Source organism: Oncorhynchus keta, chromosome 2 (assembly GCF_023373465.1).
Source record: "Oncorhynchus keta strain PuntledgeMale-10-30-2019 chromosome 2, Oket_V2, whole genome shotgun sequence".
NCBI classification, from domain to species: domain Eukaryota; kingdom Metazoa; phylum Chordata; class Actinopteri; order Salmoniformes; family Salmonidae; genus Oncorhynchus; species Oncorhynchus keta.
The window spans coordinates 67123425-67146747 of record NC_068422.1 but is presented as its reverse complement, the minus strand read 5'-3'; the positions used below and the strand labels follow the sequence as shown (position 1 = coordinate 67146747).

The following is a 23323-nucleotide window of genomic DNA, read 5'->3' as shown; positions in this document are numbered from 1 at the left end:
TCTGTTCCCTGCTTCAGGATTAATGTTTGTCTTTGCCGGTTCTGACTCTGTCTCCGTTTGATGTCTGTTCCATATTAAATGTTTGACTCCCTGTGCCTGCTTCTCTTCTCCAGCGTCGGTCCTTACATAAGCTGGATAATTGTATTCATTGTTATACTTTGTGAGATATGTCTATAGGGAGGTATACTCCTTCCAGAATATAGAGGGATTATTTCATATGAAACAATTGTATGTTAATTTAATCTAGAAACAGATACAGCAACATAGAGACAATAATCCCTCATTCATATACACAAATCAAAATCATGATGGAACTAGAATCCATTGCTCTCCCACACCCACATGTGAGTAAGTGTCTCCATCTCTGCACTGACTGTAGTGTCTCTGAATTCGTTGTGCTCAGTGTACATAGACTCAGTTTAGTCTTATCCGCTGCCGCCTGCATGGTTGGGGACAATGATGTTTGCCCATTTGTAGATGACAGGGATGAAGAGCAGAGCAGAGCCCAGTACTGAGACCAGGAGAAAGGTCCACAGGAACACACGATCCAGAACCTGAGCCACAAACTTCCAATCCTGCACCACCTGGAGAGAGAGAGAGACCAAACATGCCCTTCAGACTCCAACACATGACCTCATTGACACAGGCTGCGATGGCTTTGCAGTCAGAGGTGCAGTTGCATGTGACAATCAGAGGATGGAGACAAATACACAATATGGAGAAGATTAATATAGAGAGAGAATTACAGTAAGACTTCAAAAACCTAAATTCAGTACTGTATGATTGATTATGTATCAGAACAAACACAATATTCTCTCATGCCAACCGTGTCATTGATACTGCAGGGGCAGACTGATTCTCTGTAACTCTATGGGATCATACCTCTCTGACCTCATTCTCCCTGACCACATACATGGTGATGTAACGGATAGAGTCCAAAGCAGCCTGCAGGTTATTCATGGGGGAGAGATGAGGGGTGGACTTCATAATGCCCCCTACTGTCCCCTCTCTCCCTGCCAGTCCTGCTCCCTCTCTCCCTGCCAGTCCTGCCCAGGCCCCACCGGGGGTAGCATAGCGGTCCACGTGGCTGCGCATACACAGCAGCTTAGGCAGCCTGTGCAGGAAGATACGACGCACCCAGGGCGCCATGCCTTGGTGCATGGACGTGGAGCGGTGGTGGATGTTGATGGCAAAGACGGTGATGACAATGGAGAGTGTGACAAAGATCATGGTGAACACCAGGTACTCCCCAATCAGAGGGATGACCTTGGAGGAGGACGGAATTATCTCCTCGATCACGAGAAGGAAGACTGTGAGGGACACCAGCACAGAGGTGCACAGGGAAATCTTCTCCCCGCCGTTGGAGGGCAGGTAGAAGACCAGGATGGTGAGGAAGGAAAGGCCGATACAGGGGATAATAAGGAAGAGGGTGTAGAAGAGCGGCAGTCTACGGATGATGAAGGAGTAGGTGATGAAGGGGAAGTGGCAGGATCCGTCCATCCTCAGACCACGGCTGCCTGTTGCTTTCACTATATCCCATTCGCCACTGTCAAAGTAGTCCCTCTTATCCACATGAAAGTCCTCGAGGAGGATGTCAACCTGTTGAATGAATACAAGGTTAGAAAAGATGAAACATCAACAGACGTATCTTCCCTTCAACTCCCCAAAGTATAAACAAGAGATTAACAAATTTCTGACATCAATTAATGACTGTATGGTCATTACTATACTGTAGACTGTTTCACAATGCTGTGTAGGCTACAACCTGTGAGCCATCATAGGTCCAGGAGCCAAACTTCATGGAGCAGTTCTGCAGGTCAAAGGGGAAGAAGGTGACATCGATGATGCAAGCTGACTTGTAGTTAGCGGGCTGTGTCCAGGTGATGGTGCCATCATACTTGACAACAGCCTTGGTGACAGAGCCCTCAAAACGTCCATCGGCACTGTTAGAGGAATGGATTAACATCTGTTATTCTTCTACAGGGTCGAATCAGGCTTTTCTTAATGTGTTGGATTAATTGAATTTTGTGCTGTTTAAAATATAGTCTATGCTGTGTATGGCTGCAAAGCTAATGCTAATTTCCCAAAGTTACTGGAATCTTCAGTCATTTTGGTAAATAACAGAAAATCTATGGCAACCTATCGTAATTTTCGTAATTTATTCTTGAAAAATGTATATATATTTAAAAAAAATAATACATATATAGTATTAACATAACCCAACCAAGCCACACTGCCCACTTAACCCGAAAGCCAGCCGCACCAATGTGTCGGAGGAAACAACATACACCCCTGACCGTGTTAGTGTGCACTGCGCCCGGCCCACCACAGGAGTCGCTAGAGCTGTTCACAAATGCTCTCCATCCAACCTCACTGAGCTCGAGCTGTTTTGCAAGGAGGAATGGGAAAGAATTTCAGTCTCTCGATGTGCAAAACTGATAGAGACATACCCCAAGCGACTTACAGCTGTAATCGCAGCAAAAGGTGGCGCTACAAAGTATTAACTTAAGGGGGCTGAATAATTTTGCACGCCCAATTTTTCAGTTTTTGATTTGTTAAAAAAGTTTGAAATATCCAATAAATGTCGTTCCTCTTCATGATTGTGTCCCACTTGTTGTTGATTCTTCACAAAAAAATACAGTTTTATATCTTTATGTTTGAAGCCTGAAATGTGGCAAAAGGTCGCAAAGTTCAAGGGGGCCGAAAACTTTCGCAAGGCACTGTATGTGCTGCCACTCCATTACGGTGGGGATACAAATGATCTTGACAACTATCGCCCCATTTCAAGACTACCTTGTTTAGCTAAGATTCTTGAATCCTTGGTTAACGCATAACTTTGTTCCTTTTCATCTGATAATTGTATTCTTAATATAAACCAATCAGGGTTTATGCCTGGGCATTGTACTACCACAGCAACCACGCTAGTTATTAATGATCTTGTCAATGCCTTGGATGCTAAAAAGAACTGTGCTGCCTTGTTTATTGATCTGTCAAAGGCGTTCGACACTGTTGATCATTCTGTTTGACTAAAGAAATGATCAAGGGTAGTCCTGGGATATACAGCCTGTTTATGGTTTCAGAATGATCTTAGCAACATAACTCAGGCCATCTTCATAGATGGGGTTAAATCTGAATTTCTTGAGATTCATAAAGATGTTCCTCAGGGTTCGATTTTGGGTCCATTATTGTTCACTTTGTATATTAATGGCATAGGAAACACTGTTAATAGTTGTATCATTCATCTCTATATGCAGATGACACAGTTTTGTATTCCTGTGCCACCTCAGTGCAGCAGGCCATTTTTGAACTTCAGCATGACTTTGATTCAATTTAGAAATCACTTACAGATCTTAAATTAGTGTTAAATACAAGGTTAACCAAGCTCACTGTCACGGTCGTCATAATGAGGAGACCAAGGCACAGCGTGGTAAGCGTACATACTTATTTAATGAAAGAACGAACACTGAACAAACTATACAAAAACAACAAAACGAACCGTGAAGCTAATATGGCTAGTGCAAACAGGCAACTAAACATAGAATAACAACCCACAAAACACACAATGAATATGGCTACCTAAATATGGTCCCCAATCAGAGACAACGATAAAACAGTTGCCTCTGATTGAGAACCAATCTAGGCAACCATAGACATATAAACCCCTAGACATACAAAAAACCCTAGACAATACAAAAACTAAACAAACCACCCTCGTCACACTCTGACCTAAACAAAATAATAAAGAAAACAAAGATAACTAAGGTGACAGTACCCTCCCCCAAAGGTGCGGACTCCCGGCCGCAAACCTAAACCTATATGGGAGGGTCTGGGTGGGCATCTAACCTCGGTGGCGGCTCTGGTTCTGGACACCGCCCCCCTTCCTTACACTGAGTCCTCTCTTGTAGCACTGACCCGTGAATCATCGCCGGAGGCTCTGGACTGCGGATCCTCGCCGTAGGCCCCGGGCTGGGCACCCTCTCTGCGTGGATCATTGCCGGAGGTTCTGGACTGGGGACTGTCGCTGGAGAACCCAGAGCACTGGCACAGGACGCACTGGGCTGTGCAGACTCACCTGAGACACAGTACGCAGAGCCGGCGCAGGATATCCTGGTCCAAGAAGGTATACTGGAGACCCCGGGCTGGGGACCGTCGCTGGAGACCCCGGACTGGGGACCGTCGCTGGAGACCCCTGGCTGGGGACCATCGCCGGAGACCCCGGGCTGGGGACCGTCGCTGGAGACCCCGGGCTGGGGACCGTCGCTGGAGGTTCCGGACTGTGGCCCGTCGTTGGCGGTTCTGGACTGTGGCCTGTCGTTGGAGGTTCCGGACTGTGGCCCGTCGTTGGAGGTTCCGGTCTGTGAACTGTCGCCGGACGCTCTGGACTGGGTACTGTCGCCGGACGCTCTGGACTGGGTACTGTTGCAGGAAGCTCTGGACTGCCGAGGCGCACTGTAGGCCTAGTGCGTGATGCCGGCAATGGTGGTACCGGGCTAGGGACACGCACCTCAAGGCGAGTGCGAGGAGCAGGAACAGGGTGTACTGGACCCTGGAGGCGCACTAGAGGCCTGGTGCGTGGTGCCAGCACTAGTGGTATTAGACTGGTGACACGCACCTCAGGGTGAGTGCGGGAAGGAGGAACAGGACGTACTGGACTGTGGAGGCGTACTGGAGGTCTGGAGTGTAGAGCTGACACAACCCGTCCTGGCTGGATGTTTATTTTCACCCTGCAAATTCAGGGCACTGGCACAGGACGCACTGGGCTGTGCAGACTCACCGGAGACACAGTACGCAGAGCCGGCGCAGGATATCCTGGTCCAAGAAGGTATATTGAAACCAGGAATGCTGAGCCGGCACCCTCCTCCCCATTCATCGGCCAATGCGAGGAGCTGGAACAGAGAGCCCCGGGCTAGAATAGCCCACTGGAGACACCATGCATTCCACCGCATAACACGGTGCCTGACCAGTAACACGCTCCCCACAGTAAGCACGAGGAGTTGGCTCAGGTCTCCGACCTGACTCGTGTGCCCCTCCCAATAAATGTATTGGGGCTGCTTCTCAGGCTTCCGTGCTAGCCGTGTACCCTCATATCGTCGCCGTTCCTCTATTCTCTGGTATTTCTTCTCGTAGTATCGCCGTTCCGCTTTTGCTGCCTCTATTTCTTCCCCGGCTGCGTCCAGGGTCCTGCTCCATCTAATATCTCCTCCCAAGTCCATTTCCCCATTAAACGCTGCTCCTCCTTTTCACGCTGCTTGGTCCTGTTATGGTGGGTTGTTCTGTCACAGTCGTCATAATGAGGAGACCAAGGCGCAGCGTGGTAAGCGTACATACTTATTTAATGAAAGAACGAACACTGAACAAACTATACAAAAACAACAAAACGAACCGTGAAGCTAATATGGCTTGTGCAAACAGGCAACTAAACATAGAATAACAACCCACAAAACACACAATGAATATGGCTACCTAAATATGGTCCCCTATCAGAGACAACGATAAAACAGCTGCCTCTGATTGAGAACCAATCTCGGCAACCATAGACATATAAACCCCTAGGCATACAAAACCCTTAGACATACAAAACCCCTAGACAATACAAAAACTAAACAAACTACCCTCGTCACACCCTGACCTAACAAAAATAATAAAGAACCTGCATATTTGCGCTATAAATGGAGCCCAATTTGAGCTTGTTTCTCAATATAAGTACCTGGGGGTCTGGATTGATGACACGTTGTCCTTCGTAACGCATATAAAAAATCTGACTAAGAAGCTAAAATCCAAGATAGGATTTATTTCTATATAAAAAACTGTCTTAGTATTTAAAAAAGGAGAAAGATTGTTCAAACAACGCTTCTCCATGTATTGGATTTGGGTGATATTGTTTACATACGGCAACCTATGTTTTTACATTCTTGGATGCAGTCTACCATTCAGCAATAAGTTTTATCACAGGGGGACAACTTTAGGACTCATCATTGCAGTCTGTATAAAATGTGGGATGGATCTCTCTGTCTGTAAGAAGGAAGCTGCATTCTTTTTTATTTATTTACAAAGCAATCTTACAGAAACCCTCTCTCTATATGTAACCGATAAAATAATTTAAATGTTGAAAGATAATGATAAAATAATTCCACTCTGAAACCTTATAATTGTATGAAATTGATTAGAATCATACAATTATAATCTGATGATGATGTGTGTAGTTTTGGTCAGAATTAGATTAAACAATGTATCTGTATAGTGGAAAAACACAGACTGTCTGAGCAAGGTGTAGCTTAGGATTTGAACTTGTATGTGTGTGTGTGTGTGCCTAAGAAAATACCGAAGAATAATTCAACTGTTTAAACCGACCTGGCAGGAACTCTGAGAAAATGTATGAAGACAGGGAGTACTTCTCAAGGTTTCCCTAATCTCGGGGAATGGAACTGTCGACTGCGTAGTGATACACAGTGGTGAGAACTATGGAGAAGGATAAAACTCACCTACTGTTGGTGTGTATGTATGTGCGTAGGATACCTACTGTTTGTGTGGAAGTATGTGCGCAGCTATAAAATGGATGTCTTTGTATAATGGACTATCTTTTTGCATAAACTGAGTCCTTGACTAATTATTATTAAACCCATGCTCTTACAGATCTCGGGGAATTGTCAGAGCTATTGATTGTCAGTTATTATCATTGGGATTGAAAATTCTCGTGACAGTAACATCATTAGTTAAGAGAAGAAACATAAGTTACCAACCACATTCACAGGAATGGATAACACTAGCGATCCCTCCAGTCTCCACAGATTTGGGAAAATCTCTGTTGTGTTTTTATGCCCCAAATTTGTGGAATATTCTCCAAAGTTCACTGCAGTTAGATGTGCTGGTGCCACTAGGGCAGTTTCCATTATTGATTGAGGATATAGTTGAATGTGATTGCTTTTATTAAATGCTTATTGACATTTTTATGGTGCTGAATTGTATTGTTTTATACATGTGTATGTTGTTTTAATATTCTGTATTGTAATGTGTACAGGGTTCTCTTGTAAAATATATTTTAAATCTCAATGTGACTCCCTGTTTGAAGAAAGGTTATATAAAATAATAAAAATAATAGAGGGGAATCCAAGTTGTTTAACGTTGCAGATATATTTAGACTCTACAGTGCAGCTGGAAAGGCAACAACGAACGCTTAGTTAGCGATAGCTAACTAGCGAGATAACTGCTACAAGTTATATTTTGAATTGGTGATCTAGTTAGTCTGTCGTTCATTACCGTATACCTTCTGCTGAAATGTTGCTTGCACTCTCTCTGTGACAATACAGAGGCGGATGCAAGATGCAAGCAACGATGGTTTAATGAATACAGTTTACAGCAGCAACAGGACAGACAGACTGTACTCAGACGGAATCCGACCCAGGGACTAGGGCGCATCTTCCGATGATAGCGTGCTGAGAAATCCAGGGGAGTGTGTCCGGATGGGTAGGAAGGAGCACAGCAGATAATCCACACAAGGGCGGCGAGAGATGAGCACGGACACACGACACAACCTCAGGGAAGTAACAATGAGCACGGACACACGACACAACCTCAGGGACGTAACAACGATCTGACAACAAGAAACACTGGTTACAGAACATATAAAGGGAAGATAAGTGGTTCCAGCTGGCGCAGACAATCAGGCCGAGATTGGGAACCACGCCCACACAAACACGGAAGAGAGAGAGAGAGAGAGAGAGAGAGAGAGAGAGAGAGAGAGAGAGAGAGAGAGAAAGAGAAAGAGAGAGGGAGGCAGTGGATTCATGAACCGTGACACTCTCCTCCGGCAACCGCCCACTCGCACTGGCACACACGCAACACTACACTGGCACACACGCAACCCCACACTGGCACACACGCAACCCCACACTGGCACACACGCAACAACACAGACATGAACTAAAGGGTCATTCCGATAATGGTTGATATGTCGTTTCTTTTATTGATTGGCCATATTTAAAAGTGTGCTTTTATGAATTACATTCATAAACAATTATTAAGCTAATTTCCAAGACTTTTCATGACCTTACAAAACCTAATTTGACAATTTGGAGCAGGTATCATGCCACATTTTCAATCTGCGCTATCTCGAATAGCCTATATTGCCACTCACAGATTCAAGCGGCAAATAAACTTGAACAAAGCAGAATCAGGAAACGAATACCCACTCGCCATTGCTGTTCAGTTAAGATCCCACCTTCATTCTGCTTTGATCAGCATTATTATTTTCAGTTGCCTATCCTAACGTGAAGTTTGTTCTATAGAAGTTTGTTCTATAGAAACTATTTGACTCTGATGTGTGCCACAGAATGTATTTGACTCTAGCCACAAAATTAAGGAAATTAGAAGGGGGGAGGTTTGGCACAACACCAGACAGCTATTCCCCAAGTCAACCACAGGTAATATATCCTCCCTTTGCAACCCTTGTGTGGAAGTCATAGGCATGTTACTTACTTGTCATAGAGCACAATGTCTGGGATCCAGATGGAGTCCGATGGGACTCTGATGGTAGTGATGCCCAGGTAGTCATCAGTGTTCCAGCGTAGCTTCATGTCCAACCATTCCTAAACAGGAGCGAGAGATGGATGAGTCACCTTTGTAATATTTGTGTTGTGGAGAAATGACCAGGCAGGAGACACAGTTGGTTTCGTTTCGTCAAAACCTCTCGTGCTCTACCGCCCCCGGCACAATAGTGCGCATTTGCATTTCCTATTAGGTGTAGTAACATAACATTGCCATAATACATTACTGCTTAGTAACAGCATAGTAACTAATATAAACAGCTGTAGATCACGGATTCTACACTCCTCCCCCATAGTGTTTAACTCCCAGAGAACAAGGTAAATATGTTAGGTAACTACTAATGCAATATCTGAACAATGCCTTCTTAAACATTTTTCAACTACTGGGTTGAAGCAGACTTTTCAAAGCCCAGCACAAATCCAGGGGATTATTCTGCCCTGAAGATGGAATTTGTGTCCTAATAACTAACTCAGGTAATGTCCTTTTATCTTTTCTTTAATCTAGGACATATTAAAGAGTTTGTTTGTTTTACTGTCTGTTACCTCCTTAACCAGCTCAACTCACAGGTCAAGCTTTTGAGGTGCCCTTCGCTGTCAAATAGGATATCTCCGCTCCTCCTGGGCTTCCTGTGGTGGGCCAGGTTCGGGTGGAAGGTCAGGCTCTGTCTCTCTTGTATGTCCACCGTCAGGAGAATAGTTCTGCTGTAGCTGGTGCTTTGGCACAGTGCTTGACAAGTCTGGTTTCAACAATGTCAGGCGGGTACGTGGTTGGCGTTTCAGAAACAGTTCAACTGGTGTACATTCCGTTACTGTGTGTGGTGTGTTACGGTAAGTAAACAGGAACCGAGGAAGCCTTTGGTAGGTGGGCACAGACTGAACCTCGAGTCTAGTCCTTCTTAAAGTTTTGCACAGCTCTCTCCGCTGCTCCGTTTGATGCCGGGTGGTAAGGTGTTGACAGGATGTGCCTTACTCCTGCATAGGGAACTGGATGGGGTTTGTAAAAGATTGGCTTGGTTCCTTCTTGCACTCTGACTTTTGCTGTGAAGTCTTGTATTTCGCCGTAGCCATCTTTGAAAAGTTCTTTGCCGTAATACATTACTACTTAGTAAGAGCATAGTAACTCATATAAACAGATGTAGATCACAGATGATACAACCTTATCATCATTCATGAATGGCCATCTCTTTTTACAAGCAGATTCTTTTGACCAGACTGCTACTGGAAATCACCATAAATTACTTTTCTCCCCCTGAGAGAAAAGTGATTCCACTACAGTATACACTGAGTGTACAACACATTATGAACCCCTGCTCATTCCATGACATGGGACTGACCAGGTGAAAGCTATGATCCCTTGTTGATGTATCTTGTTAAATTCACTTCAATCAGTGTAGATGAAGGGGAGGAGACAGGATGAAGAAGGATTTTTAAGCCTTGAGTCAATCGAGACATGGATTGTGTATGTATGCCATTCAGAGGGCGAATGGGCGAGACAGAATATTTAAGTGCCTTTGAACGGGGTATGATAGTATTGGTGGATATAAAAATGTATGGCCAAATAAAGTAGATAGTGGGAGAGAAACACTGATGTGGACAGGGACATATCTTCAATCTTATCTCCTCATTCACCGCTGATGAATAGATGTGGCCATCACGTTAGCTATTGCCCTCTGTTCTCTGATTTGCATGGAGTTGTTTGTCATTGTGACATACTGGTGAGAGGCTGACCTGCAGACCCTGGTCTGGAGTGATGATTCCCTGGCTGCAGAGAGCAGATGCAGTCGGAGGATATGAATTAAGCTGCCAAGAGGGCTGGGTGGCAAGGCAGGTTGCCGGGGGGCGGGAGTTGCAAACTGGGTTGCTTGTGAGAAATGAAGATGTGAGTTCATCGGGAAATGCCACCAGAACAAGGGGACATGCAGGAGGAAGGGAGGTGGGTCTAATCCTGGACGCTGATTGGTTAAAACCGTATTCTAGCTGTTGTCTATTCCACAAGTTACCACCATCTAAAGCTATGATGTTGAAATGCCTATTTGCACTGTTCAATCTCACTGCACAATCCACTGTCTGATCAGCCCAAACAGGCAACTTATAACCTTGACCTTGAATGTAAAAAGCGTCTTAGACATTATCTCCCATTTCTTTTAGATTAGCAATTGGTTTTCAATAGTGGAGATTTGTATAAACCTTGCTGTCTGTCTGTCTGACATTTGTAACATTGTTAATTTAGAAACTTGATCTCCAGCTGTCCCATAGTAATGAATGTGTAGGGGTTGGGAGTCGGGACAAGACAGATAGGCAGGCAGCTTTTCTCAGCCAGTCAACATTTTTATGGATATATACAAAGAAATGTCAATAGAAAACAGGTAAAATGAGATGAAGTGCATGTAGTTTGCAGTCTGTCCAGCTTCAGTTTGAAGTGATTGTGTTGGCTGTGTTGTGGGCTTGCTCCTCTGAACAACAGTGTTTTCTATGCCAGGTGAAATTGCGCGTCATTGTTATGGATGTATCCAAATAAATGTCGCTAGAAAACAGCTTAAACAAATGCATATTGAGTTACTTTGTTGTTATTCTGTCTGCACTGTTTGACGTGACTATAAGTTAGCCATAGTTGGCTAACTAGCAAGCAAGAACGTTGCCAGCCAGTATGGCAATAGAACATTTAGAACGAACGACTGGGTCTCGTCCATAAATACAGAACAAAAATACTTAACAACTGGGTCACGTCTCTGGGAACCGAACCGATAGAACGAACGACCAGCAGGCTTGTAGCAACACCTAGATTTGTGTCGGGACTATATCTTGTGGAACGATGAAATAGTATGAATACATTCCTCAAAATAACTTTTTAGTGAAAATATGCAAATCATTATTGAAATATGTTGGTAACTCAAAGCCAGTGATTGGAGGACATATTGGCATGGTTTGCCTAACAACACCCCTGCCAATATATCCTCCTAACACTGGCTTCTCAGGAATGATCACTTAAATATACTATGCCCCCCCAAAAAATATGTTTAAGATCTTGCCTGTTTCATCCACACATTGGTTGTCATCAACTGGTTCTTCTCGTCCTGTAATGGAGAGACCATTACTGTAAAGGTTTTCTCTGTACCTTTGTCTTGTTATACTGTCCGTATGTGTGTAAATGTGGTTAAAAAAAATCAACAATGTAAATTAGCCTAAATATATTTATAGTGATATATTCTTTCCAGTAATGTAATGTACTTAAGTAAAAAATACTTTCAACTACTCAAGTAGTTTTTTGGGGTATCTGTACTTTACTGTTTCTATTTTTGATTACTTGAACTTTTACTTCATTACATTCCTAAAGAAAATAAATGTACTTTTTACTCCATACATTTTCCCTGACACCCAAAAGTAATCATTGCATTTTGAATGCTTAGCAGGACAGGCAAATGGTCCAATTCACACGCTTAGAGAACATCGCTGGTCATCCCCTGCCTCTGGCGGCCTCACTAAACACACATTGTTCATTTGTAAAGGATGTCTGAGTGTTGGAGTGTGCCCCTGGCTACCCATAAATAAATAACAAGAAAATGGTGCCGTCTGGTTTGCTTAATATAAGACATTTGAAATAGTTTATACTTTCACTTTTGATACTTAGGTATATTTTAAACCAAATACTTTTAGACTTTTACTCAAGTAATATTTTACTGGGCTACTTTCACTTTTACTTGAGTCATTTTCTATTAAGGTATCTTTACTTTTACTCAAATATGACAATTGGGTACTTTTTCCACCACTGATTCTTTGCCTTGAAAGTCCAGCTTGCATTGACAAACATCAAAATAATCATCAAGAAGACACAAACCACAATATCCCATAATAATCCTATTTTTCTCACCACGTCCACTAGCTGGGAGATGGCCAGTCCAAATCTGACTCGTACTGTGCCGTTGAGGTATTCCACAGGCCTCACCCATTTCTGGTAGTTTCTGAAGAGGTTCTTGAACAGTTTGTCCTCTGTCTTGGCATAGGAGGACAGTTTAGGGATTCCTATAGAGGCAGGGAAACACCACATTAGCCTTCCTTAAGCTGCATCATGTCAGCGACGTGTTAACAGGGGGTATTATCCTGGTAACAGCTCATGGCCCATGTTCAGCCCAGCTAAAGCACATTGACAATGATTCATAGTCCCTGACACCTGACACGTTGTCAATAACCCCATCAATCTCCAGTTTAACATGCAGGAAATCACCCCAGCACTCTCAGCATCACGGCAATCACATCTCTGGTCTCTGTTATCCCCAGATCAGGACCAGACATTCACTTTCTAGAGAGGAAGAAATCTAACTGTCACTTTGTCATGGCAACATAGTCAATAACTTTTATTCATGATTTGGTGTTTTCCACTCCTCGTGGAAGGAGACAAAGGTCAAATGTGTCCTTCCTGTTAGAATTCTCTGCAAACTAGTACATTTGAACAAATATGTTGGTGAATATTTACAGAGGTGTAATTTTATTTACAAGGAGGATGTTTGAATAATATATTTTATTGTATTTTCCCAGAAATGAATCCTCTTCTTCCATGGACGAGACTCCTCAGCTACCAATACAGTGGTGCTTCATCTCCAGCTCTTCGCCATGGAAGTAGGCCTATAAACAATCGAACAGTGATTAAAGGTAAGAGTCACTTGGCTGGGGTTCAGGCAACAAAAGGCTGCCCAAACCTTTAAAAGCTGATGAAGGTTTGGTACAGTATATACTAAAGATAGCAGCCAGGGTAGCGTTTGTGCACCTATTTCCTCCGTAATTGATGACTCACTGTTAGCGGGCTGCATAGACATGGAGAGATTAAATATGACTATGTTCCATGTGTGTGATGCCACCACTAGTGTCAAGTGGGAAGGTTTCAATAGTGTGGGCTGCCAGACTAGTCAGCCTCCCTCCATCATCCAAAACAAATGTGTTTCTTCCTATCAGCTCTGTTTTATGTGGTGTCTCTCTCTCTGTAAATCCTTAGTCAGTCATCCCCCGCTCTTCTAATTTCATTTGTCTCAGTGTGTTTTCTATCTGGATCATGAGGAAGGAAGCTCCAATGAGTTTTACTCTCCATAACTTCATTACAGATGGGTCTGATCGTGTGACTGTGGTTGATGGATACCTCATTGTATTAGTGCATCAGCTGGCCTCGGTGATGTGCTGGTATCCATGACAGCCTGGTGGTGTAGGCCCTAGGGGGGTTGATGATGAAGAGAAGGGCTGGAGGATGGATCTATAGATAGAGGAGACTTTTTATGTGTGAAGGACACAGTGAGGTCTTTGTGCCCCCTAAGGGCTCGCTGGGTTTTAGACAGAGAGAGAACGGAGGTGCACCTTTCATATTAATGATGTCAGCCGTCACATACATACAACTGCAGACTGGGAGGAAAATCTAGAGTTAGCCTCTGTAAATGCAGAATTAAGCACAAGCAATTCTCAGGATTCATTTATTATATTCAGCACTTTAGTTCAAACGAAGGATGTAACGTTGCTGTATTATCACTGGAAACAACTCTCCAGCGCAAGGAGAAAATGAAGAAGTATTGATTCAATTCTTAACGGACACAATGCTCTTAAATCATTCCCCACATGCTTATGGGCTTATTTTCTGTGCGTTCAATTTGGCCGCAAATTTACCTGAGGATGACAGGCCCATGACGGGGCTGACGACAGTTAATAACACCCCTGTGTCATCCTCAGGCTCAGGATCAATAGCAGCATTCTTAGACCTCAGTCAATATCACTGGGATTAGCAGATTCATCATCCTTAGACTTTGTCTCTGTCACTCTCAGCACAGCTTCCTGCAGAAAATCCTGCTTCATGTCTGGCTTCTCTGAGAGATTCTGAACACTACCCTTTGTGAAAACCACTATAAATATGATCCAACAATGTGTCATATAACACCAATAGTACAACCATCATCTATTGTATGTCATTACAAGTAGTAACTTAGCAATGAGATACCTTTAAGTAATACTTTTTAAATAAGGTATATATGAAATAGAAATCATTTAAGTGAGTAAAGACAACTCGTGCCAAATCTCTTCTGCAGCTAGCTCTGACGTCCTTCATTAACACCAGCAAGTATGTTGAGAACCACGGGACACTATTCATTTAAACTGAGCAAAAACATCTATTCCAAAGCAGAGCGGAAGAGTCTGCACAACTGGAAAATCCTCACAGAGCAAGGGCATTACATACATGGACTACACTATAGGTGCTTCCTCTGTTTTTTGTAATGGAGCAACAATTCAGCATGAATTGTCATGATTGAATGATAAACACAATCTAAAGACCACTTCCCAACCCTTTACAATATCTCTAATCCAGTGTATAGATTGTGTTATAAATGCTCAGTCGTATCTTCATTATGTTCAATTACTGGTTGTATCTACAATTAGCATAACCTGAGTGTGTGACCAGTGAGGCATTAGGCCAGTCTATCTCTCCAGAGGATCCCTGGCTGTGTACTGTACTGATGAAAGATGTTCATATTTTATGAGTCACCTCGAAGATGTGGGGTTTACAAAAATGCCCTAAGAGATGGCAGATTAAAATCTGTGACCGTACACATCTCCTAACCCTCTTCTGCTGTCCACACAGCCCATGTTATTAAACCCAGGCCGCTAACGAAGGACAGAATTCCAGAAGAGGAGCTCCATTACATTTTTCCATTTTAGTTATTCAGCGGACGCTCGCGCTCTTATCCAAAACAAATTACAATCAGCGTCTCACAGTCAGTGTGAGAATCAATCTTGTTTCTGCACAGGCTGGCTGGCGTGGAGGAGGCAGCAGTGTGGAGCTATCTGGGCTGGCCAGCTTATATTTCTGATATTGACTAGACAGAGTTATTTGAACTCTGAGGTTCTTTCCCCAAGTCGTTAATAGAGATATTTCTTCCCTTATTCAGCTCATCACCTCTCCCAGCTGAACAGAAGGTCCCCAACCACAGGAAATGACTGCACTAAACCAGACAGGGCTGCGTATCATATATACTGAATTAACTGAGAGCAGGATCCCAAACCACTGACCTTCATAATACATGTTGGCAAAGGGACATTAGGTCTGGATATACTGAGTGGTCATATTGACATTACTCAGCCCATCTGTTAATCAGTTCCTCTTTTAATTTAGTATTAGTCTCAGCTGGCGTTGCCTCTTCACTATCTCCCATCCCCAGACTTTCCATCTGCCCTGCCGCTCATCTCCTTATCATCCTGTTCCCAGTAGTTGATCCTAGTTGTGCAGAGTGGGTATCTCTCAGTCTGATAACATCTCTGATGGCCCATCACTCTGAGAGTGTCTTCCATGTCCTCCACGGTGGTACTGTGAGGAGAACTTACCCAGAGAGTGACACAGGTGGCAGCAGCAGTATGACAGCAGCAGGAGTAGAGTGGTGGCCGCTGGCCCAACTCTCAGCATGATATCAGAGGGGGCTCCAGATCCACACAGCCAGGGAGCAGTCCCTCAGGCAGCCATGACTACAACACAGCTGGAGCCTAGGAAAACACAACATTAAAATCACGGCACAGTTCACAAACAGAAGAAGTTATGGGACATGTATACATCCTTATAGATACCGAACATGTACACACAAACATGAATACAGACGCATACTGCATTCACACAGAAACTATTTTTTACATTTGCATACACACACATTTCATTTTACACATTTCACATACACACATGCACAACAGTGTACATGCGAACACATTACACTCACCTGCTTGGATGTAGTGAACACACACAAACCAATACACATATGATCACAAACAGACATCCTGTGCATATCAGACCTGCATCCTCTATTCCTATCATCCACTCAACACACAATCTATCCTGGATGCAGCGTGAGAGTCCAGGCAGTATCGACAGACAGACAGGCAGCGCTGCTCTCTAGTATTCCCCCATTCAATGCAGCTCTGCCTCAGCTCAGACAGGCGATGCTTCAGTCCCTTGCTGCTGCCTCTAAATGAACGGTAGTGCACTCTCTCTCCTCTCTCTCCTCCTTTTCCTCCTCCTCAACCTCCTCCAGGAAAAAACAGCCCCCCTCTCTCCCCCAGAAGAGTCTGACCACTAATCACTACCAGTTATTTTCCCCAGCAGCACACTCCCTGCAGCCTGTAGCCCATCCACAGCCAAGTGTCTACACTGCAAGCCCTGCCCCAACAGCTCTACCTACATAGATCCAGCACACTGCTGTTGTTCTCTCTCGTTCTCTCCCCACAGACAGTGGCTAGCAGCGAGGCTGCCTCAGCCATACGTCTAACTAAGGTAGCTTCAGACAGTTGCTTCAGGTTTAATGTCAGGGTTAATAGGGGTGGAGGAGTGTGCATCTGTATGTGTGTATTGAGAGCTTGTCTAATATACAGCATCCATTCCCCTGATACTACAGTAGCTGGAGTACCTGTGGGATGAGAAGAATTCGATTTTGAGATGTTATTTTGTGTGTATGTATGTTTGTTTGTGTTTTTGTGTTCGTGTGTGTGTCTGTATGCATGTCTGTGAGCCACATAACTCCATCATGTCTATCATGCATTGTCTCACGTCAGATAGCGGGACGGCCGTCTGCACTGTTGAGTTGAGGGATGAGCGTCGCGTAGGAGTGAAACCATCTGGTGTGTGACATGGGTCTATGATGACGATGTCTTGTGAGAGTGACAGCAAATGGAAAATGCTGGGAGGAAAAAAATCAATCTCTTCTGCCTAGCCCCTGGGTCATGGTGTGTGTGGAGAAATGGTAATATGTTGCAGACAGCCTCCCACTCTTTCCCTCCTCTCCACTTCTCCTCCCCTCTTCCCCTCTGCTGGGAGGCATGATGATAGTGGCTTGTCTATTACTAAGCTCTGTCTCCCTCTCTGTTGAATTTATTATGGATTTATTTTGGATAAATGAATAAACAATATCCCCATTTTAAATAGAATTGTATCTAGGTAAACTTATACTCTGTTGTATAAGTAGTAGACAATATGAGTTCATAAGAAGAAATTGTGTGACAGGACAAGGAGTAATAAAATGTTAATGAACACCATTCCAACTAGGCAGGAACAAATGGTTTGTGGACTGTGTAAACACATAAGGTTGTTAGCCTATGGTTCACCCAACTGAAACTTAGCTCTGGGGTTTTTAGATAAGGTCAGTGAGTGCATTCCTAGGGTTTCTGTTAATTAAAACTGTCAGTTCAGTGGTGATCGATAATGTTGAGGGGTCAAAAGTGATCTGGGAGTGTGTTAGTAAGTTAGAATGAACTTCTCACCTTACTTTGTCCCGGTCGAGAGGAGGGGATTCGGTTAAGGCAGTGAAATGATGTCATGATCTGTATATAAACTGATGCATGTGTTTAAGTGGTAGTGCGCTCCGAGAATAAATTATATTACTTATTATTTAAAGACTGGTCTGCGTCTATTTTATGCAAACAAGAAATCTTACAAATTCTCATAAAATAGATTAAGGGCTTTCAATTGATGAAAGCACATTGTCATAATTAAATTATACTAACACTCTCCCATTAGACTGAGCTTTCTATAGAAACACTGTACCCACATTAGCCTGCCACATATTCTCCTTTGTCCACATCTCTTTCTCTATGCATGTCTCGGTCGTCTTATCATTCATTTGTGCATCTTAATTCATACTTCCATGTTGGCATAACAAACACGTGGAAAACATTGGCTAACACTTTGTTTGAATTTATATTGCTTTCATTTCAAGCTTGGTTTGTTTTTATTGAATAAAAGGTGGAATAATGTCATCTACATCTTTGCTAGGCTCAAAGATAGCACCCAGACTGCAGACTGCATCAAAGAGTAATATGTTCAAAACCAAAGCAGTATTTAAAAAAACACATTTTAGCATACACCTAGGTGTACAGTATTACTATCCCCATACTTCTATGACCAAAAGGGCAGATAAACCACATGTTCTGTCATGTCATTTCGCATGTCATATACTACTGTATAGCACTACTGTATTTGTAATGACACAGACTGTAAACAGGGTCCTGTTTTTCTTTCTCCTTCTTTGTTTTCACTTTGGCATAGATGGCAGTTTCACCCTGCTGTTCTGGTCTTTTCACTGAGGGGAGAGGTTGCTAGATTTAGTCAAACATGCTGGACACTGTATGTAGAGAAAGTTAACTGAGTGTTCTGAGAATTAAGTGTCTGTGGGAAACCAAATCGCTACAGTTAAGTGTATCTTTATATAAATATAGCTGTGTCAGTGCACTGTGGTTTGAGTGGTGAGGGACTTCAGTTGTGTTATGAGTCTTTGCTCACATTGCCTTCCTCTGTCTGCAGGCCTGTTGGTCTCTGTGTGTATGTGGCTAAACATTCATCAACCTGTGTAGTATCTGGTTACGTGGGATGCTCAGGGCTGCCTCTACGTCAGTATAACAGACAACAGACAAAAATAGGTATGATGTGAACCTACCTTTGTAACCCATCAGACAGTACATATACGTATACTATACATGTACGTATACTATTCTACTGGTTTCTTTTTTAGTACCTACCTCTAGTTAATACGGTGTACAGAGCCTCATCTCCTGTAGGACCAGTTGGAGAGCTACAGAAACAGAAAATGAACTTCAAACTCAGACATGTCAATATGTAATTAGAGAAATATCAACAATACACCTCGTTAATGTCCCTGATACTGAAGGAAATGTGTCACGGTTTTCATGTGGTGAAGGAGAGTCGGACCAAACTGCAGCGTGTATATTGCGATCCATGTTTAATCACACAACGTAACACGAATCCAAAACACAAACTCAACAAAACAATAAACGTAGTGAAAACGGAAACAGCCTTAACTGGTGCAAACTAACACAGACTAAGGACATCAAGACACTCAGGACAATCACCCACAATACAACCAAAGAATATGGCTGCCTAAATATGGCTCCCAATCAGAGACAACGATAAACACCTGCCTCTGATTGAGGACCACTTCAGACAGCCATATTCTTTGGTTGTATTGTGGGTGATTGTCCTGAGTGTCTTGATGTCCTTAGTCTGTGTTAGTTTGCACCAGTTAAGGCTGTTTCGGTTTTCACTACGTTTATTGTTTTGTAGAGTTTGTGTTTTGGATTCGTGTTACTTGTGTGATTAAACATGGATCGCAATATACACGCTGCAGTTTGGTCCGACTCTCCTTCACCACATGAAAACCCTGACAAAATGTAAGAGCAGGATTCAGACTTACTGATGAACCACCGATCCCATGCCTGCTGGGAATAAAACTGAGATCAGTTCTATGTGCTGTAAAGTCTAAGGGACTCCAGAAAAGAGAGGAACAACTATGAGATTGCATACATACCCGACACACCTTGTGAACCCAAGGGCTCAGGATTCTTTCTGTGTAAGAGAAATATTACATATATCCTTGATCATTTGGCATATATCATTGATCATTTGTGCATCTTGAGTGTGGGAAATGCACTTTACAAATGAAATATTATTATTATTATTTGTGTCATATCTTTAGAAATAATGTGATCGTTACTAAAATGTCTTACCGTAGTCTCCCTGACGATTCCAGCCCTGTATTAGAATGTCTTTCTTAATAGTCAGATACAGTATTTCATAAACAAAGTGTTTTCTCGGGCTAGGGTAGTATTAATACTGTCATAATTAGACAAACTGTACCTCTCCACTCACCTATCATAGAATAGTGTCCTTCATCACCATCAAAGGGGACCTCACTACAGACAAGACATTGACACCATTGTAAACAATTTACAGAAGCCATGGAAAAGGGATATCATCTTAGACTATGAAAGGGGTTATTGTATGAAAAGTACTCTTAATAAATGCATACTAAACCTATATGGTAACTTCATTGTTTCATCAAAGATACTGCATATCAGATATTTTCTTGACCAAAATAGGGAAAACTAACCCAGGCTTATGACACGTTTATGAAAACGGTGTCATCTCAATAGTATGGTGAAATAGCATAATTGCCCATTTAAAAAAAGAAATGGTGCTGAAGAGAAACTTACATTACACCAGCTGCGACTAAAACATCCAGGATATGAAAATCAAAGACAGAAAACATACATTATAACTTAGTTCTTAAAGAAATGAAGGAAAGGAACAATATGTGATGCAAAATATGCAATGTAAAAATATGAACTGATATACAATACCTGGTACAACTGAGATTAGACTGTATGTTTGATCCGTATCCTGATTCTCACTAAGGGAAGAATACAAGTATTTTTTGCCCTGTCTCAACAATGTGGACATTGATAAATCAAGTAGTATTTTGTTTTAATTTGGTAGGTTTTCTATACCTTGGTTGATGGTCAATGCTTATCACTGTAACAGAAAGCAACAGTAAGGAATGACTTAAAGCATTGTGTTAAAATACATAGATACTTAGTTTAACATCAAGCGTTTGTTCACTTTCCCCCACCATGTCACATAGCTAGACATGGTGATTGTAAGGCCGGGATTCAAATATCCGCGTTTGATCTGCGTTATAGCTTGCTTGATATTTAAAGGGGATTTCCGATTGAGCCGTCATCTGCAGTGTTTTGTGAATGCGAACTGCTAGTGGACTAATCTACACTTAAAATACATAAACAAATATCTTGCTAAACTTGACTCTTTACAGATTAGATCAAAATTCTAAATTCCACATTGCTTGGTTGACATTTAAAGGGAATTTCCGATTGAGGCGTCATCTGCAGTGTTTTGTGAATGAGATCTCCGCAAATGGCGGTGAAAGTGCCTTTTAAAGCTGAATTGTCGGCTGTCCAGCGCACTGTGTCAAGAATTGATTCCTGGCCTAAACTGAACAGACTGTCAACTTCACTTACTTTGTTTCAGGATTCCCCAGTACCTCCACACTAACAGCAGTACAGACAGCGTCAGAAACAGGAGGACCAAGGCTGCTGCCAGTCCCGCTCTCCCTTGTCCTCCCATATTCTTTAGTCCCTCTGTGTAGAACATTGATATAATAGATTCTGGTGTACAGTACACGCTGGTGTTAAACTTGCTGCCGAGTCAGAGTATGTAGTCTGTCATTGCAAAGCAATATATTGGCTGAAAATGTGACTGAATTACAAATATTCAAACTGCACTGCAACAAATTGACAAATATACTGTATGGATAGCAATCTTATCATTACAGACATAATATTGACAGAATCTTACCTTTCTGTTCTCCATCAACCTGAAAGACTACTAAAGTATCCCCTATTGACCTCAAGTGACTGGGTACAAGTTTATATCTGGTGTACACACAGCTGTAGTTGCCTGAGTCTTCTCGTGTGACATTCTTCATTTCAAAAATAGCATCATCTTCACCTTTCTCCAGCAGTGTAATTCTTATCCCAACTCCATTCTTGCAAAGGTAAAAATGTAACTTGTCCTCAGGTCCTCTGATGCCAGTAGTGCTACATATAAAATGGATGTTTACCCCTTCAGTCACGCTAGATGGTCCAAATATCTTTGCTGGGTAGATCTCTGCATAAAAACAAATACCAATAAGGGGTGAACCCTTCATTTTCTTTTTGAAAATGTGACTTAAGTGGAAGTTAGGATTTTCCTTAAGTGTAAGTGTGTGTATTATTAAGAATGTAATTTTAGTTTTAAAAAGATATAGTGTATTGTATACACTGATGTATTAAATATTTCCAAAACACTAATCACTACAAAACAATAAACAGAAATACTTTACTTTTGTGTTCAGATGTTGCATCTTCACATTTGACAAGGATGGATGCTATGGCTGCATGGACAAATTAATACACTCAGGGAAAGTATTTTGTTCAGGAAATGAACATAAATATTTATTTGAAAATGTTTGTATTACTTGAAAAGTAGAAAATACTCACAGCTCACAAGGCATAGGAGTCCTAATGCTGCCATGATGTTGGCTGAGACTTCAGTGGTGGTTTCAGCTAAATGCATTGTTGACGTACCATTCCTATTCAGACTAATGATGGTAACCACACATTGTACAAGTCAAAACCCTAGGTCTGTTTGGTGCGTTTTCTCAAATACTTTAGACATATTTAGGCATACTTTCATAACAAAGCCATTTCATCATTACAGTGTCACACCCTTATGTTGTGGCCTGGTACATAAGCTACCATTGAAATCATCAGCAACTTTATATCAGATGTGTTTATTTATTAAACATCACATTTTTAGTAACATTTGCAGGCTTTCCTTACAGATCTGCTAGTGGACTAATCTACAGTTACAATATAGAAACAAATATCTTGCTAAACTTGACTGTTTATAGATTAGTTTATAATAATTCCAAATTCTACATTCAAAACAGTATACCAGTTTGGCAAGTTAAGGAGTTCAATACAATTGATTCAATTCTCAGTTTATATACGTTATTGAACATTCTATCTATCACCCATCCTACCAGAGGTCCAATTGATTGTGACTGCAACCATTTTGTACTTTATGTATCCCACTGTAGAAGTAACAGTTTTAAATATAATCCTTTATAGGTTCACACTAAAATGTGAACCTACAACATCTGCTCATCAAACATGCCATTCCAAAATTATTGGCATTAACATGGAGTTTGTCCCCCCTTTGCTGCTATAACAGCCTACATTCTTCTGGGAAGGCTATCCACTAGATTTTCGAACATTGCTGCGGGGACTTGCTTCCATTCACCCTTGGCATTGCGCATGGTGATCTTAGGCTTGTGTGCGGCTGGTAGGCCATGGAAACCCATTTCATTAAGCTCCCAACTAACAGTTCTTGTGCTGACATTGCTTCCACTAATTTGAAGGTG

At 42.3% G+C, this 23323-nt stretch overlaps 2 protein-coding genes across 2 annotated transcripts; both read right to left on the bottom strand.

Annotated features, from left to right (window-relative positions):
* Positions 1-221: 221 nt before the first annotated feature.
* On the bottom strand, positions 222-16651 carry LOC118371687 (neuronal acetylcholine receptor subunit alpha-5-like). The gene is made up of 8 exons (XM_035757243.2): positions 16277-16651; positions 15894-16049; positions 12412-12563; positions 11573-11617; positions 8476-8585; positions 1766-1943; positions 883-1599; positions 222-584 (listed from the first exon to the last, which is right to left on the bottom strand). Exons 2-8 carry the CDS (start codon positions 15970-15972, stop codon positions 426-428), a joined length of 1440 nt encoding a protein of 479 aa, XP_035613136.1. The 5' UTR covers positions 15973-16049; positions 16277-16651; the 3' UTR covers positions 222-425.
* A 1595-nt stretch (positions 16652-18246) lies between these two features.
* On the bottom strand, positions 18247-22521 carry LOC118371688 (uncharacterized). The gene is made up of 13 exons (XM_035757244.2): positions 22398-22521; positions 22241-22291; positions 21715-22026; positions 21378-21497; positions 20850-20874; positions 20703-20752; positions 20556-20571; positions 20212-20255; positions 20070-20094; positions 19871-19908; positions 19757-19778; positions 19065-19117; positions 18247-18628 (listed from the first exon to the last, which is right to left on the bottom strand). The coding sequence occupies exons 1-13, from the start codon at positions 22471-22473 to the stop codon at positions 18504-18506; spliced, it is 957 nt and encodes a 318-aa protein (XP_035613137.1). The 5' UTR covers positions 22474-22521; the 3' UTR covers positions 18247-18503.
* Positions 22522-23323: the final 802 nt, after the last annotated feature.

Excerpts from the sequence above, each read along its gene's own strand:
- LOC118371687 (XM_035757243.2), bottom strand. The coding sequence starts at position 15,972 with ATGCTGAGAGTTGGGCCAGCGGCCACCACTCTACTCCTGCTGCTGTCA. Across the intron at positions 12,564-15,893 it reads CCACCTGTGTCACTCTCTGG|GAATCCCTAAACTGTCCTCC; the intron begins GTAAGTTCTCCT and ends CTGCCTCTATAG. Across the intron at positions 11,618-12,411 it reads TCTCCCAGCTAGTGGACGTG|GACGAGAAGAACCAGTTGAT; the intron begins GTGAGAAAAATA and ends TCTCCATTACAG.
- LOC118371688 (XM_035757244.2), bottom strand. The coding sequence starts at position 22,473 with ATGCATTTAGCTGAAACCACCACTGAAGTCTCAGCCAACATCATGGCA. Across the intron at positions 20,095-20,211 it reads AGGACACTATTCTATGATAG|GGCTGGAATCGTCAGGGAGA; the intron begins GTGAGTGGAGAG and ends ATTCTAATACAG. Across the intron at positions 19,909-20,069 it reads GAATCGTCAGGGAGACTACG|AAAGAATCCTGAGCCCTTGG; the intron begins GTAAGACATTTT and ends TCTCTTACACAG.